General features: G+C 41.9%; 1 protein-coding gene across 1 annotated transcript in view; it reads left to right on the forward strand.

Moving 5' to 3' along the window:
• LOC114642571 (serine/threonine-protein kinase MRCK alpha-like) overlaps positions 1–14,367 on the forward strand; it is a 141,338-nt gene that overhangs the window by 58,293 nt on the left and 68,678 nt on the right. Inside the window, exons 5-6 of the mRNA XM_051927174.1 lie at positions 8,028–8,176; positions 8,378–8,471. Of these exons, the coding sequence (XP_051783134.1) occupies positions 8,028–8,176; positions 8,378–8,471 (243 nt within the window). The remainder of the gene's footprint in view (positions 1–8,027; positions 8,177–8,377; positions 8,472–14,367) is intronic.

Below are 14,367 nucleotides of genomic sequence, written 5' to 3' on the forward strand. Positions count from 1 at the left end.
AGAGAGTAATGTCATTATTGAATACCGGATCAGAAACAGATGGGCTCCGTTTTACTCCCCGGTCACATCAGTAAGCCTTGGGTTCCCATGAACCTGTCACTGGTTCATTGTTTGTCCTTACTTGGACCATTTTTCGTAGGTACTAACCACTGCATACTGGGGACACCCCATAAGACCTGCTGTTTTAAGTTACTCTAACCGAGTTTTCTAGCCATCACAATTTGACCCCTGTCAAAGTCACTCTGATCTTTACACTTCTCCATTCACTTGCTGTCTAAGATATCCCACCCCTTGGCATGTCCCATTGTAACAAGATTATTACTGTTGTTCACATCACATATCAGTGGTTTTCATTTTGTGCCTGAGCTGTATAGATGCAGTTTATGACCTTTTGTGAATGGCTATCTAAGTTTTCCAAAACATAACTTGTGAAGTCAACTGTTACAAAAAACCAGAGCTATCTACCTCAGCCAAGATATCAAAGTTAATTGATATGTGCTAAAACTCTAATCCAGGGTGGCTAGCTCCAATCAAGAACTGCAGTGGCTGCAGGTTTTTGTTCCAACCCAGTTGCTTAATTAGAAGTCAATCCTCACCAATAGATCTAATATAATTTCATGGCTTGTTACTGTTTTAACTCTACCATGTCAGTTCATTCTTAAATCGTAGATTTTTTTTTTCCTTTCTAGTTATACATGTATCACACAAGTGATTTGAAGCCTAAAACGGATGAGTAATTTTCAGTTCTTTACATTCCTTCCGAGTACTTATTTAAACTAAATAGTAAATGATGAATACATATGGGTGGAAATGGAGACATGCTAAATGTAGAACTGCTGGTTCCTTTGTCATTTGCATCTTATTGCTAATAAGGAACAGTTAAAACATAAATGGATTCAAAATCCTAACAAGCTAGACAGCTAAAATGAAGCAGAAAGTGTCACTTGAGCAATACGTGCTTCATCAGCAGTGAATGATTTCTCATGAAACAATTGGTTTGGAACAAAAACTTGAAGCCAGTGCTGCGCTTCAGGACTGACATTGCTCAGCCCTGATTGAATGGGTCTCAGTCTTAAGTAAATTAAATGAAGTTAATTTGTAGCAAAAGCTAGTCTCTCTATTATAAAAAAAAAAAAAAAAAAAAAAAACTTGCGACAAGACATGATCTTTTGAAGAGAGTCAGAGAGACATTTTCAGGTCCCGAGACACCGTCCAGTCACGTCATACTGACATACTTTGGAAGCAATTCAAGCCGTACTTACAAACATTTTCAAACAAGATCACGGTCATCTAACCTCTTAGTTGTTGGCATGCTCTACTTACAACCATTTTCAAACAAGACCACGGTCATCTAACTGCTCAGTTACATTATTAATGCGTATGTAAAAGTCGAAGCTAATCGTCTCTTCTTTATTAAATCTAATCAAGCAAAACTTAGAACGGAACAAGGTCTCATTGATCACGATCAAAATTCAAATATCAAGAGTTCAGACAAATTCAAAAAAACTAAAGCAGTAATATTACCATCATCATATCATAGAACTCCAAGAGCATTGCAACAGTTATATCATGATGCAATGGCAATATCCCGAACTATCGGTCCGCCAGATTTATTTATTACAGTGACGTGCAATCCACAATGGCCAGAAATCCGCATATTCTTGAGAACAATGCCACCAGTTACATCGGTTCTGAATATTCCCACTTTCGTAAGTAGATTGTTTTATCAGAAAGTCTTATTTTTATTGAATGAACTCAAAACGGTGTTCAGTCAAATCAGAGCATACATTTACACAATCGAATTTCAAAAACGTGGTTTTCCTTGTATGCATTTATTGGTTACTTTGCAAAATAAATTATTAACTGCTGATGATGCAGATCGCTTTGTCTGTGCTGAAATTCCAAACAGAGAAACCTATCCTGAATTATGGTACAAATTCATTAAACACATGTCTCATGGATCTCATTTAGATACTCGGTACGTCAGTGCAATGGAAAGAGGGTGGGATTTAATGGAATTGCCAATGTACGGTCGAAGTCATTCTGTTGAGTTATTACCAATTCATTTACCAGGTCAGAATATGATTCAATTTAGAGGGCGAAGAAGCAGAAGCTTTACAGGTAGCGAAAAATAGAAATACATAATTATTGGCTTACTAGCAAAATACCCGCGCTTCGCAGCGGAAAAGTAGTGTGTTAAAGAGGTTATGTAAACATATATATACATATACATATATATACATATCTACATATACACATATCTACATATATACACACATACATATACACATCCACATATATATACATATACAAATTTACATATCTACATATATACACACATATGTACATATATATATATATACATATAAATATATACATATCTACATATTGTCGCAGTAGAGGCGTGGAGCCACCTCTTGAACCCTTAGGTACCACTCCAGACACTGGATAAAAGTACAATACTTCTTTATTTTGTACTCCCGTGCACAAAGCACTCTCCACACCACACTACTCATATACTCTCAATAATCACTATAAACAATACTCTCTCCTCCTCGCCCAGACACTTGCCACCCTACCTCCCAGCTCAGCTCGGTGTCTGGGCTTTCCCACAGTCCTTTTATACACCCTGACCCGGAGGTGCCTCTGTTCCAATACCCACAAGTCCGTATTCCTTCCGGGTCAGGGTAATCAGTTCTTTTCTTCACCCCGGGAGCACGTCGTTCCTTCCTGTCACATGACCATGACGTACTCCCGGGTTATAGGGCACATAAGAGCCTACTAGCCCCCCTACAGCGACTCCCGGTGGCCCCCAAGGTATCCAGCAGGGCTGTGTATACAAACTACAAAGTCCATGAGGCCCTGCTGGAACTCTGGGCACGATCATGCTGTCCGGAGGGCTCCTCCTGGTGGCCTGGGGGTGAGGGCCAGAGTAAAATGCCGGCAATCCACCACAATATATATATACACATATATATATATATATATACATATGCATATATATATATATATATATATATATATATATAAATATAGACATACATTATACATTCATATATATACAGTGGTGTGAAAAACTATTTGCCCCCTTCCTGATTTCTTATTCTTTTGCATGTTTGTCACACAAAATGTTTCTGATCATCAAACACATTTAACCATTAGTCAAATATAACACAAGTAAACACAAAATGCAGTTTTTAAATGATGGTGTTTATTATTTAGGGAGAAAAAAAATCCAAACCTACATGGTCCTGTGTGAAAAAGTAATTGCCCCCTTGTTAAAAAATAACCTAACTGTGGTGTATCACACCTGAGTTCAATTTCCGTAGCCACCCCCAGGCCTGATTACTGCCACACCTGTTTCAATCAAGAAATCACTTAAATAGGAGCTGCCTGACACAGAGAAGTAGACCAAAAGCACCTCAAAAGCTAGACATCATGCCAAGATCCAAAGAAATTCAGGAACAAATGAGAACAGAAGTAATTGAGATCTATCAGTCTGGTAAAGGTTATAAAGCCATTTCTAAAGCTTTGGGACTCCAGCGAACCACAGTGAGAGCCATTATCCACAAATGGCAAAAACATGGAACAGTGGTGAACCTTCCCAGGAGTGGCCGGCCGACCAAAATTACCCCAAGAGCGCAGAGACGACTCATCCGAGAGGTCACAAAAGACCCCAGGACAACGTCTAAAGAACTGCAGGCCTCACTTGCCTCAATTAAGGTCAGTATTCACGACTCCACCATAAGAAAGATACTGGGCAAAAACGGCCTGCATGGCAGATGTCCAAGACGCAAACCACTGTTAAGCAAAAAGAACATTAGGGCTCGTCTCAATTTTGCTAAGAAACATCTCAATGATTGCCAAGACTTTTGGCAAAATACCTTGTGGACTGATGAGTCAAAAGTTGAACTTTTTGGAAGGCAAATGTCCCGTTACATCTGGCGTAAAAGGAACACAGCATTTCAGAAAAAGAACATCATACCAACAGTAAAATATGGTGGTGGTAATGTGATGGTCTGGGGTTGTTTTGCTGCTTCAGGACCTGGAAGGCTTGCTGTGATAGATGGAACCATGAATTCTACTGTCTACCAAAAAATCCTGAAGGAGAATGTCCGGCCATCTGTTCGTCAACTCAAGCTGACGCGATCTTGGGTGCTGCAACAGGACAATGACCCAAAACACACCAGCAACTCCACCTCTGAATGGCTGAAGAAAAACAAAATGAAGACTTTGGAGTGGCCTAGTCAAAGTCCTGACCTGAATCCAATTGAGATGCTATGGCATGACCTTAAAAAGGCGGTTCATGCTAGAAAACCCTCAAATAAAGCTGAATTACAACAATTTTGCAAAGATGAGTGGGCCAAAATTCCTCCAGAGCGCTGTAAAAGACTCATTGCAAGTTATCGCAAACGCTTGATTGCAGTTATTGCTGCTAAGGGTGGCCCAACCAGTTATTAGGTTCAGGGGGCAATTACTTTTTCACACAGGGCCATGTAGGTTTGGATTTTTTTTTCTCCCTAAATAATAAAAACCACCATTTACAAACTGCATTTTGTGTTTACTTGTGTTATATTTGACTAATGGTTAAATGTGTTTGATGATCAGAAACATTTTGTGTGACAAACATGCAAAAGAATAAGAAATCAGGAAGGGGGCAAATAGTTTTTCACACCACTGTGTATATATATATATATATATATATATATATATATATATAATCTACTTATATATATATATCTACTTATATATTCACGGCATTCGTAGTCTGAATCACAATCTGATTGTATGGGTGGTTACCTACCAGGTAACGCTTATGGTTGGCCAGCAAGTCAGCTAACATTCGCCACGGTGCCTTCAGTTGTGAGAAGCAGATCATAGAATGGTTGAAAATAGCTTACTGTCAAATAAGCTAATTCTTGGCTAATCAGGCGTACACACTCACTGCACTCCCTTACGGGAATCGAACCTCGGACGTCAGCGCTAGAGGCGAAGCCCCTAACATTGCGCCACGGCGTATGGTTCGTTTATTTGACAGCATGTAGATCGGGGTAATTACATTCACGGCATTCATAGTCTGAATCACAATCTGATTGTATCGGTGGTTACCTACCAGGTAACGCTTGTGGTTGGTAACGCTTATGGTTGGCCAGCAAGTCAGCTAACATCCGCCACGGTGCCCTCATTTGTGAGAAGCAGATCATAGAATGGTTGAAAATAGTTTAATGTCAAATAATGCAAAGAGTACGTGACACGTGTTTCGCCCTAATTCTGGGCTCATCAGGCGTACACACTCGCTGCATATAGCCAAATTCCCGTGCTTTGCAGCGGTGAAGTATTGCTTTTAAATTTTAATTAAGAAGAAAAGAAAACTTTTTTAAATTGAGGGAAAATATACCAATAACAATTTGTTAAGGATCTATTTTTTTGTGAAGCTGCCTTTACACAGTCTGTCCGCTGTTTTATAAACGAATGCCATATAAGGCCGTCCTTTCTCCTTGCTTAGCGGTTCTGTATTGTTTTATTGTTCGTTTATTACGATTGTTATAGTTATTGTGTAGGTATTTGAGACTCACTTTTCTGTTCAGGTTCCCATTTCCTTTATGTAATCCGTGGATTCTCCGCTATTTTTTGTTTGTTTATTACGATTATAGGTATTTATTGATTCCCTTCTTTAGCTGACTGCCTGCTCATATAAGGCGCTCTGCTGGTTTTTTTTGTGAAGCAGTCTTTACACAGCTTCTCCACTGTTTTATAAACGAACGCCATATAAGGCCATCCTTTTTCCTTGCTTCGCCAAGGAAGCAGCCTTTTTATTTAATCCACAGGTTCCCCGCTGTTTTATTGTTCGTTTATTATGATTGTTATAGTTCTCTTTGTATACCATGTTGTCAGTTCAGCACTCCGGTTGTAATATGACCAAGTCGTGCAAGCTTACTGTTGAGAATGCAACGTATAGTTGTACAGGAGAAAAGCAATCTTGCCAAACTTAATTTAAACTTATGGTTTACACCGTGCTTTGTTTCCGCCTTAGCTGCACTTATGAATATGCTTGTATGCGTCACTCGCTCGCTTCTTATTGTTTCGCTGCCTTCTCAATTGTGTAATGAATGTTTTCTTCAGCGCTCTTTGGGGCTCTTCCTTGTTTTCTACGTACTGCGTTCACAGTCAGTTCACGTGATTATGTGGGAGGCGTGATGACGCGATACGCAACTCCGCCTCCCACGGCCAGCGAGCTGCAGTCCATTACAGTATATGGACAAAAAAGAGGTTCCAGTTATGACCGTTATGCTTTGAATTTCGAAATGAAACCTGCCTAACTTTTGTAAGTAAGCTGTAAGGAATGAGCCTGCCAAATTTCAGCCTTCCACCTACACGGGAAGTTGGAGAATTAGTGATGAGTCAGTCAGTGAGGGTTTTGCCTTTTATTAGTATAGATTCTGAACTTAATAAAACAGACATAAATGCAAAAGCATATACCTATGCACAAATTCCTCAACATTACACATGGCAGAAACAAAAAAGTATGGCATCCAAAAAAATTTAATTGTGAAGGTGTTGCTCGATTAAATATTGTATCACCAAAAGATATCAAATGGTTTCATTTAAAATTGTTGTTACGTGAATCGAAAGGAGCAACGTCATATAAAGATAATAATAATAATATTTCATTAAGATGTTCTAACTATAGATGGAACAAAGTACGGTAATTTTCAAGAAGCAGCACGAGCAGCTGGGTTATGTATATCTGACAACTATATGTTTGAAATGATGTCTGACAAATTAAGACACTTCTAATTGTACTTAATTTTGACTGGTGAAGTAGATGCTTTACAATTATGGGAAATGTTCAAAGGAACATTATCCGAAAAGTCGAATAAACAAACGGCTGTTTTGATCATCAAAGAAATGTTAGAAGCAGAAGATTTAACGATGCAGCAATTTGGACTTCCAGAAGAAATAGACGAATCAGAGGTAAAGAAATACATAACAGAAGATGAAAATTTAACAGTGGAAGACCATAAAAAAGTATATCAGAAAAGTTAATTCCAAATATTGTTTTTACTGAAGTTTTAAAGTAAAAGTGAACATAATAATACATATGTAACAATTCCCATGAAAAAAACAGTCTCTTTAAATTGTATTTCTGGAAAAACAAACCCGGAGTTTGGCAAGCGAATGAATAGAATGAAAACCTGTAGTGAATGTGGCTGTCTAGAATTTGAAAGTGTGAGGTTAAAAATTTTGTTTTGTCTGTGCTCTTAAGTGTTATACTGCTAATCTGATTAAAGATATTTATTACCTAAGAACTAGCAGGAATATCCAGTATATTGTGAAAAAGAACATGTTTTATTGTGCATAGTTGTTGATATATTGTACAGTATGAAGAAAAGGTTACTCAACAAGCAATACATTATACCTGTTCAACCTATCTGTGTTTCTTATATTTTAAAAAAGTTAACTGCAGAATTGTGTAAATCTTTTGTTTTTAAATGAGTTATTTGCTTCTCTAGCTAATATGCTTATTAATGGTAAAGATTCATATTATTAGCTATATACCATATAATATAATGCTCCTAGGTGAAATCGCTTCACTTTACTTAGGAGTTTTAAAAAAAAATTGCATTTTTATTGAAACATTCTGAAATTTTTGGGCATCCTGGCTGGTGTTTTTTCTTCTATTTATTAAATTAAGTTTAAAATATTGCAACCAGAATCGTGATTGAGGAAAAAGTGAATTGTGCAGATTGAAAGCTGTAAAACTAGATGATAGAAACTTAGTTTAGTAAGCAAAGACATGAAAGCTACAGGAACTGTGTTGATAATTGTGGCCTACAAGCATAGTGGTTGTGAATAACATATCAAACCATATGCAAGTAAAGCATTTGGGAAGCAGTACATTTAAAGTACTGAGTTTGAGATTCACATAATATCAGAAGCCACATTTGCAAATGGAAACTTTTTTTCCAGTATTGAGCATTAATTATCTCATATTAAGTATTGAACTTTTATTTTTACCTTTATAGTATCTTGTAATGGACTATTATGCTGGAGGGGATCTTTTGACCTTACTGAGTAAATTTGAAGACCGTTTACCTGAAGATATGGCTCGGTTTTATATAGCAGAAATGGTCCTTGCCATTCACTCCACGCATCAGAGAAATTATGTGCACAGGTGAGGAATCATCTCCATATAATATCTGCCTTCCCATACCAATTAATTCTGCATACGTTGTTGCAAAATTACATGCATTCTTTATCAATTAAAACCATCTTCATGTATGTACAAAAACGCCTAATGTTGTTATAGTGCCATTTTAGCATTTTGTTTGTGTCACAATCTTTGTTTCAGTTTTCTTGTCTTTAATTTCTACAGGGATATCAAACCAGATAATGTTCTTATTGACATGAATGGACATATCCGACTAGCTGACTTTGGATCTTGCCTTAAGCTGGGGAGCAATGGAACTGTAAGTTTGTTTTTTGTGTTTTTCCCCATCTAACTTGTAAATACCATTGTCATTGGCTAGCAATGCTTACCATTTTCTTCTGACTTCTGAATAGTTAAATGTTCATTATTACTTCTTTAGTCTTGACTTTTATTTCTTTTCTGTCATTCATTGACTTTATTCTTAAAATTCAGAAAAGGAGATGGAGACTTCCATAGAGGAAGATTCTCTTCTAGGACATAGGAAAATTAATAGTGTGTTTATATATATATATATATATATATATATATATATATATATATATATATATATATATATATATAATACACAAATTGCTAGGTAAAAAGAATCAATGCTTTTCTCCCAGCTACATTGTATTTAAGTCCTCAACAATTTTAATGTTTGTAATTTAAAGTAGAATTACAGATGTACAGTTCTCCCTATAAGTCTGGACTAGATAATTACATTAGATACTGGATGGTTATAATCAATATACTGTTATCTATTACGGATTATTATGGATTCAGATAGTATTCAGACCCCTTCACTTTCTGCACATATAATTGAATTGTGGATTTAATTTAAAAATGGCAAGTTTTCTATTTTTGCCCCTCATTCTACACTCAATAACCCTTAATAGATAAAGTTTGTGATTTTTAATTAATTTGTAAACCTTTCTGAAAACTTCACTTTATTATGGGTTATTGAGTGTAGATTGATGGCCAAAAATGGAAAATTTCTTCATTTAAAATTGAATCTACAACATGGTAAAGTGCGCAGAAAGTCTGAATACTTTCTCAATTGTCTCATTGTCATAATAATGAGACATCACACTGATAAAGGGTTGGGGCAGCCATCCGTATAATATGGTATCCTGGCTGCTAAGTTGTTTCTTCAATAAAGAACACAGTTGTACATAATACAGAGTCTAAAACAAGACTGACACATAGGGGGAACGGTTAGACTTTTAAAGGGGAAGACAGGAAATGAGGTTGTATGGGTCTGGCTCAGGATCATCGGCCATTGGTTCAATCTCGGAGGTGACATCACAGGGGCCGGAGCCGGTAAGGTCTTCTTCCATTGGCTCGGTCCCGGGAGTGACGTCATGAGAGCCAGGTGAGATCTCCCGGGAATGGTCTACAGGCAAGGGAAAAAAAGAATCAGTGCACTCTGCCACATCCTGGCATGCCTCAGAACTTCCTTCCCTCGAGCCCTTTAGCTGCCTCCCATGCGCACGTGTGTGACAAGGCCCCCCCCTTAACCCAGACCCATCGGGTCGGGCGGACCCAACCGAGAGGTCGTGAACCCAAGAAAGAGCATCAGCGTTGGCATGGAGATGGCCCCGACGATGGATGAGCGAAAACTTGTACAGCTGTAGGTCAAGAAACCACCTGGTGACCCTTGGATTCGACTCCATGTGTAGGGCCATCCACTGTAGGGGTGCATGGTCCGTGACAAGGGTGAATTCCCGGCCCAACAGGTAGTACCTAAGCTGAGTAATCGCCCACTTAATCGCCAAGGCCTCCCTTTCCACCGCTGCATACCTGGTCTCCCGGTCCAACAGTTTCCGGCTCAGGAACATGACGGGGTGTTCCACACCATCGACACTTTGGCTCAGCACGGCCCCCAGGCCTGTGTCCGAAGCGTCCATCTGGAGGATGAAAGGCAGAGAAAAGTTAGGTGCTTTCAGAATGGGTGCGGACGTAAGGGCCTGCTTCAAGTCACTAAATGCAGCGCCAGTCTTTTCAGTCCATACCACTATGTTCGGGGCCCTCTTCTTTGTTAAATCAGTCAAGGGCACCGCTCTCTCCGAGAATCCCGAGAAAGGCTTGGACTTGCCACTTGGTTCACGGACGGGGCCATTTCAAAATGGCATCTACTTTTGAGCACTGTGGCCTTACGGTACCCCGACCCACCAGGTAGCCTAAATATTTGGCCTCGCTTAATCCAAAGAAACATTTCTTGGGATTAATCCGGAGCCCGGCCTCACCAAGTGCCCGCAATACCGTTCGAACCTGCTGTACGTGCTCCTTCCATGTGCTGGAATAGATGACTACGTCATCGAGGTAGGCAGCACTGTATGAGTTGTGAGGTCGGAGCACTTTGTCCACCAGACGCTGGAAGGTTGCGGGAGCCCCGTGCAACCCAAATGGAAGGACACGATACTGCCAGTGTCCGCTTGGGGTGCTAAACGCGTTTTTTTTCCTTTGCGGAGTCCGTTAAAGGAACCTGCCAGTACCCCTTAATCATGTAAAGTGTGGTCAAGTATTGAGCCTGCCCAAGCCTCTCGAGGAGGTCATCCACTCGCGGCATTGGATAGGCATCAAATTGGGAGACTTGATTAAGCCGACGGAAGTCATTGCAAAACCTCCAACTTCCATCAGGCTTCCCGACTAGCACAATGGGACTGGACCAGGGACTATAACTTTCCTCAATCACACCTAGATCCAGCATGCGCTTGATCTCAAGCTCCACTTCAGCCCTTTTTGCCTCAGGAAGACGATATGGGCGTTCTCGGACAATAACCCCGGGCTCTGTCACTATGTTGTGCTCAATCAGAGAGGTCCTTCCAGGGTTTTCACTGACTACCTCCCGAACGGTCCGGATAACTGTTTCCAGCTCCTGCCGTTGTCTAGGACTTAAATCCGTACCAAAGTTAAAATTAGTAGTGTGAGCGAAGAGTGAGCGGTGCTGGCCGGAGGAGGGATCGGGCTCCCTGTCCTTCCACGGTTTCAGCAGGTTGATATGATAAACCCGCTCCCTCAGCCGACGATTGGGTTGACTGACCAAATAGTCGACGAGGCACTTCGTAGGGGCCTTGCCAATGGGCAAACAACTTAGAGTGGGAGGTAGGCACTAGAACCATGACTCGATCTCCCGGTTGGAACTCCCGGAGAGACGTGCCACGGTTGTAACAACGGACCTGTGCTGCTTGGGCCGCTTCCATGTGACCTTTAAGGAGGGGTCTAATCTTTCCAAATCTATCGCGTAATTGCGCAATATATTCTAATATATTTGTAGTGGGAAGAGCCTCTTCTTCCCATCCTTCCTTTAGAATATCTAATATGCCCTGGGGTTGTCGCCCAAACAGTAACTCAAAAGAGGAGAACCCCGTGGAGGCTTGTGGGACTTCCCGATAGGCAAAAAGGACGAGGGGGAGGAGCTGATCCCAGTTCCTTCCATCCTCGCTGACCACCTTACGTAGCATCTGCTTGAGAGTCTGATTAAATCTCTCCACTAGACCGTCGGTTTGAGGATGATACACCGCGGTCTTTAAATGCTTTATTTTCAGTAACTTGGCAGTCTCCCTGAACGTCTCATACCCACGCGCGAAAAGACCCCTAGTAATTCCCGTGCGATGGCTTTAGAGGTAGCTGAGCGCAACGGAACAGCTTCGGGGTATTTGGTAGCGTAATCCACGAGGACCAGGATGTATTTGTGTCCTCGGGCTGAGGGCTCTAAGGGTCCGATTATATCGACCCCAATTCGATGGAAGGGAACATCAATCAGGGGAATAGGAACGAGAGGAACACGGTCCCTTCTTGGAATTTGTCGCAATTGACACACCGGGCAGGAAGTGCAAAAGCGATGAACCTCCTCATTGATTCCCGGCCAGTAGAAACGGAGCTTAATCCGCTCCAGGGTTTTTTCAGTGCCCAAGTGGCCACCTAGGAGATGGGCGTGTGGTAATTCACAGACCTGCCGCCGGAACGTTCGCGGGATTAGCAGCAGCCTTCTCTCCTGCCCATCATGCATTGCTACCCGATAAAGGAGGTCATTTTCTACAACAAAGTAAAGACCCTGTGGCATGGACTGATTAGTGCGCTGGCCGTTGACTAGCACCACTGCATTTTTTGCAAACTTCAGGGAATCGTCATTCCACTGCTCTCTTTTAAAAGAGACCGGCGTCTCTCTAAATTGAAACCGTAGCATGGAGAGAGGGTCTGAGTCGACCTCAAGGGGCGTGGTTTCCACCCGCTCCGCCGCGGCGTGTGTGGATGATGCGTCAGCACGCGATGGCCCGGGCGTTGCCACGTCACTCAGGCCGGTCGCTTCATCTCTCTCTGCCGGCTGATTACACGGCGTGGAGGCAGCTTGAGATGGCTCATCTCCGTCCACAACTAGGCCCAAGTGAACCCCGGGAGTGGTATGTGTCTTACCGCTTTTAATGTTAGGCCAGTCATGCCCAAGTACCACCGGGAACGGAGGATCGGGAAGGATTGCCACGGTCACTTTCTGTACTGATCCTCCGTAGCTGATGACACAAGCAGCAGTCCTGTACCAGCGGGTTTCCCCGTGGACACAGGTTACACTGGCCTTAGCTTTCAACCACTGTCGCGGTAGCACAAAACGGCGAGCCACAATGGAAATGTTGCTGCCGGTATCGAATAGAGCTGTCATTTTAAAACCGTTAACAAGCACCACGCCACTGTGTGGGACCGTCAACGGGTTTGTCAGAGCACACCAAGCCCTCTTCCCCCTCCACCTGCAGTCCACTTCGTTCCCAAGCGGTTGGCGTGTCCGCCGCTCCGGGGACGTCCGCACAAGCTCTGGGTTGTACAGGGAGGGGCTAGGTCTAGGGACACACTCCGGTTGAGCTTGACCTAGGGACGGTTCAGCTCCCCCAGATTGTGAGGCCCTCCTACATCTTTGTACGAGCTCTATGAGCTCTATCATGTTTTTATATGGTCTACCCCAGACCGGCTGGGTGAAATCCTGGGGTAGCGTTTGTAATAATATGAAGCAGGCCACCTTCTCTATCACCTGCCAAGGCTTCAGTTCCTGTGGCCGTAGCCACTGCCTTACCTTTGCCCATAGGGACCAGGCTTGTTGTGAGGCCGGCTGCCCAGGGTCGAACCTCCAGTTTTCCAGGTCACTCACCTGCCAGTCTGGGGCACCCCAAGGTGGGAAATGGGGTTCTGGCTTCACAGGGAGGCGGGCACTCTCCTCCGAGAGAGCATAAGCAGCGCTCCCGGCCTCGCCCTTCCGAAGCAGTCCCATGTCTGTGAGCCCCTCCTGCACACCCGCCAACCTGCCTAGGTTGCCTAGCGGAGCATGCTGCGGGCAGAGCTGTACCGGGTCACACCGAAATGTGGAACACCCTCCCCGCCTGAAAACTCGGTCCCGGTACGCTCCCACCTGGGTATGTCGCACGTCCTGTCCCCTTCTCTCCCGGGACTTCTTCATCCTGCCGACTACGCCAGTGTCATAATAATGAGACATCACACTGATAAAGGGTTGGGGCAGCCACCCATATAATATGGTATCCTGGCTGCTAAGTTGTTTCTCCAATAAAGAACACAGCTGTGCATAATACAGAGTCTAAAACAAGACTGACACATAGGGGGAACGGTTAGACTTTTAAAGGGGAAGACAGAAAGTGAGGTCGTATGGGTCTAGCTCAGGATCATCGGCCATTGGTTCAAGCCCGGAGGTGACATCACAGGGGCCGGAGCTGGTAAGGTCTTCTTCCATTGGCTTGGTCCCGGAAGTGACGTCATGAGAGCCAGGTGAGATCTCCCGGGAATGGTCTACAGGCAAGGGAAAAAAAGAATCAGTGCACTCTGCCACATCCTGGCATGCCTCAGAACTTCCTTCCCTCGAGCCCTTTAGCTGCCTCCCATGCGCACGTGTGTGACAATATATATATATATATATATATATATGTATATGTATATATATATATATATATATATATATATATATATGTATATGTATATATGTATATGTATATATGTATATGTATATATGTATATATATGTATATGTATATATATGTATATGTATATATATGTATATGTATATGTATATATATGTATATGTATATATATATATATGTATATATATGTATATGTATATATGTATATGTATATATGTATATGTATATATGTATATGTATATATATGTATATATATGTA

This window comes from Erpetoichthys calabaricus, chromosome 1, assembly GCF_900747795.2.
Source record: "Erpetoichthys calabaricus chromosome 1, fErpCal1.3, whole genome shotgun sequence".
NCBI classification, from domain to species: Eukaryota; Metazoa; Chordata; class Cladistia; order Polypteriformes; family Polypteridae; genus Erpetoichthys; species Erpetoichthys calabaricus.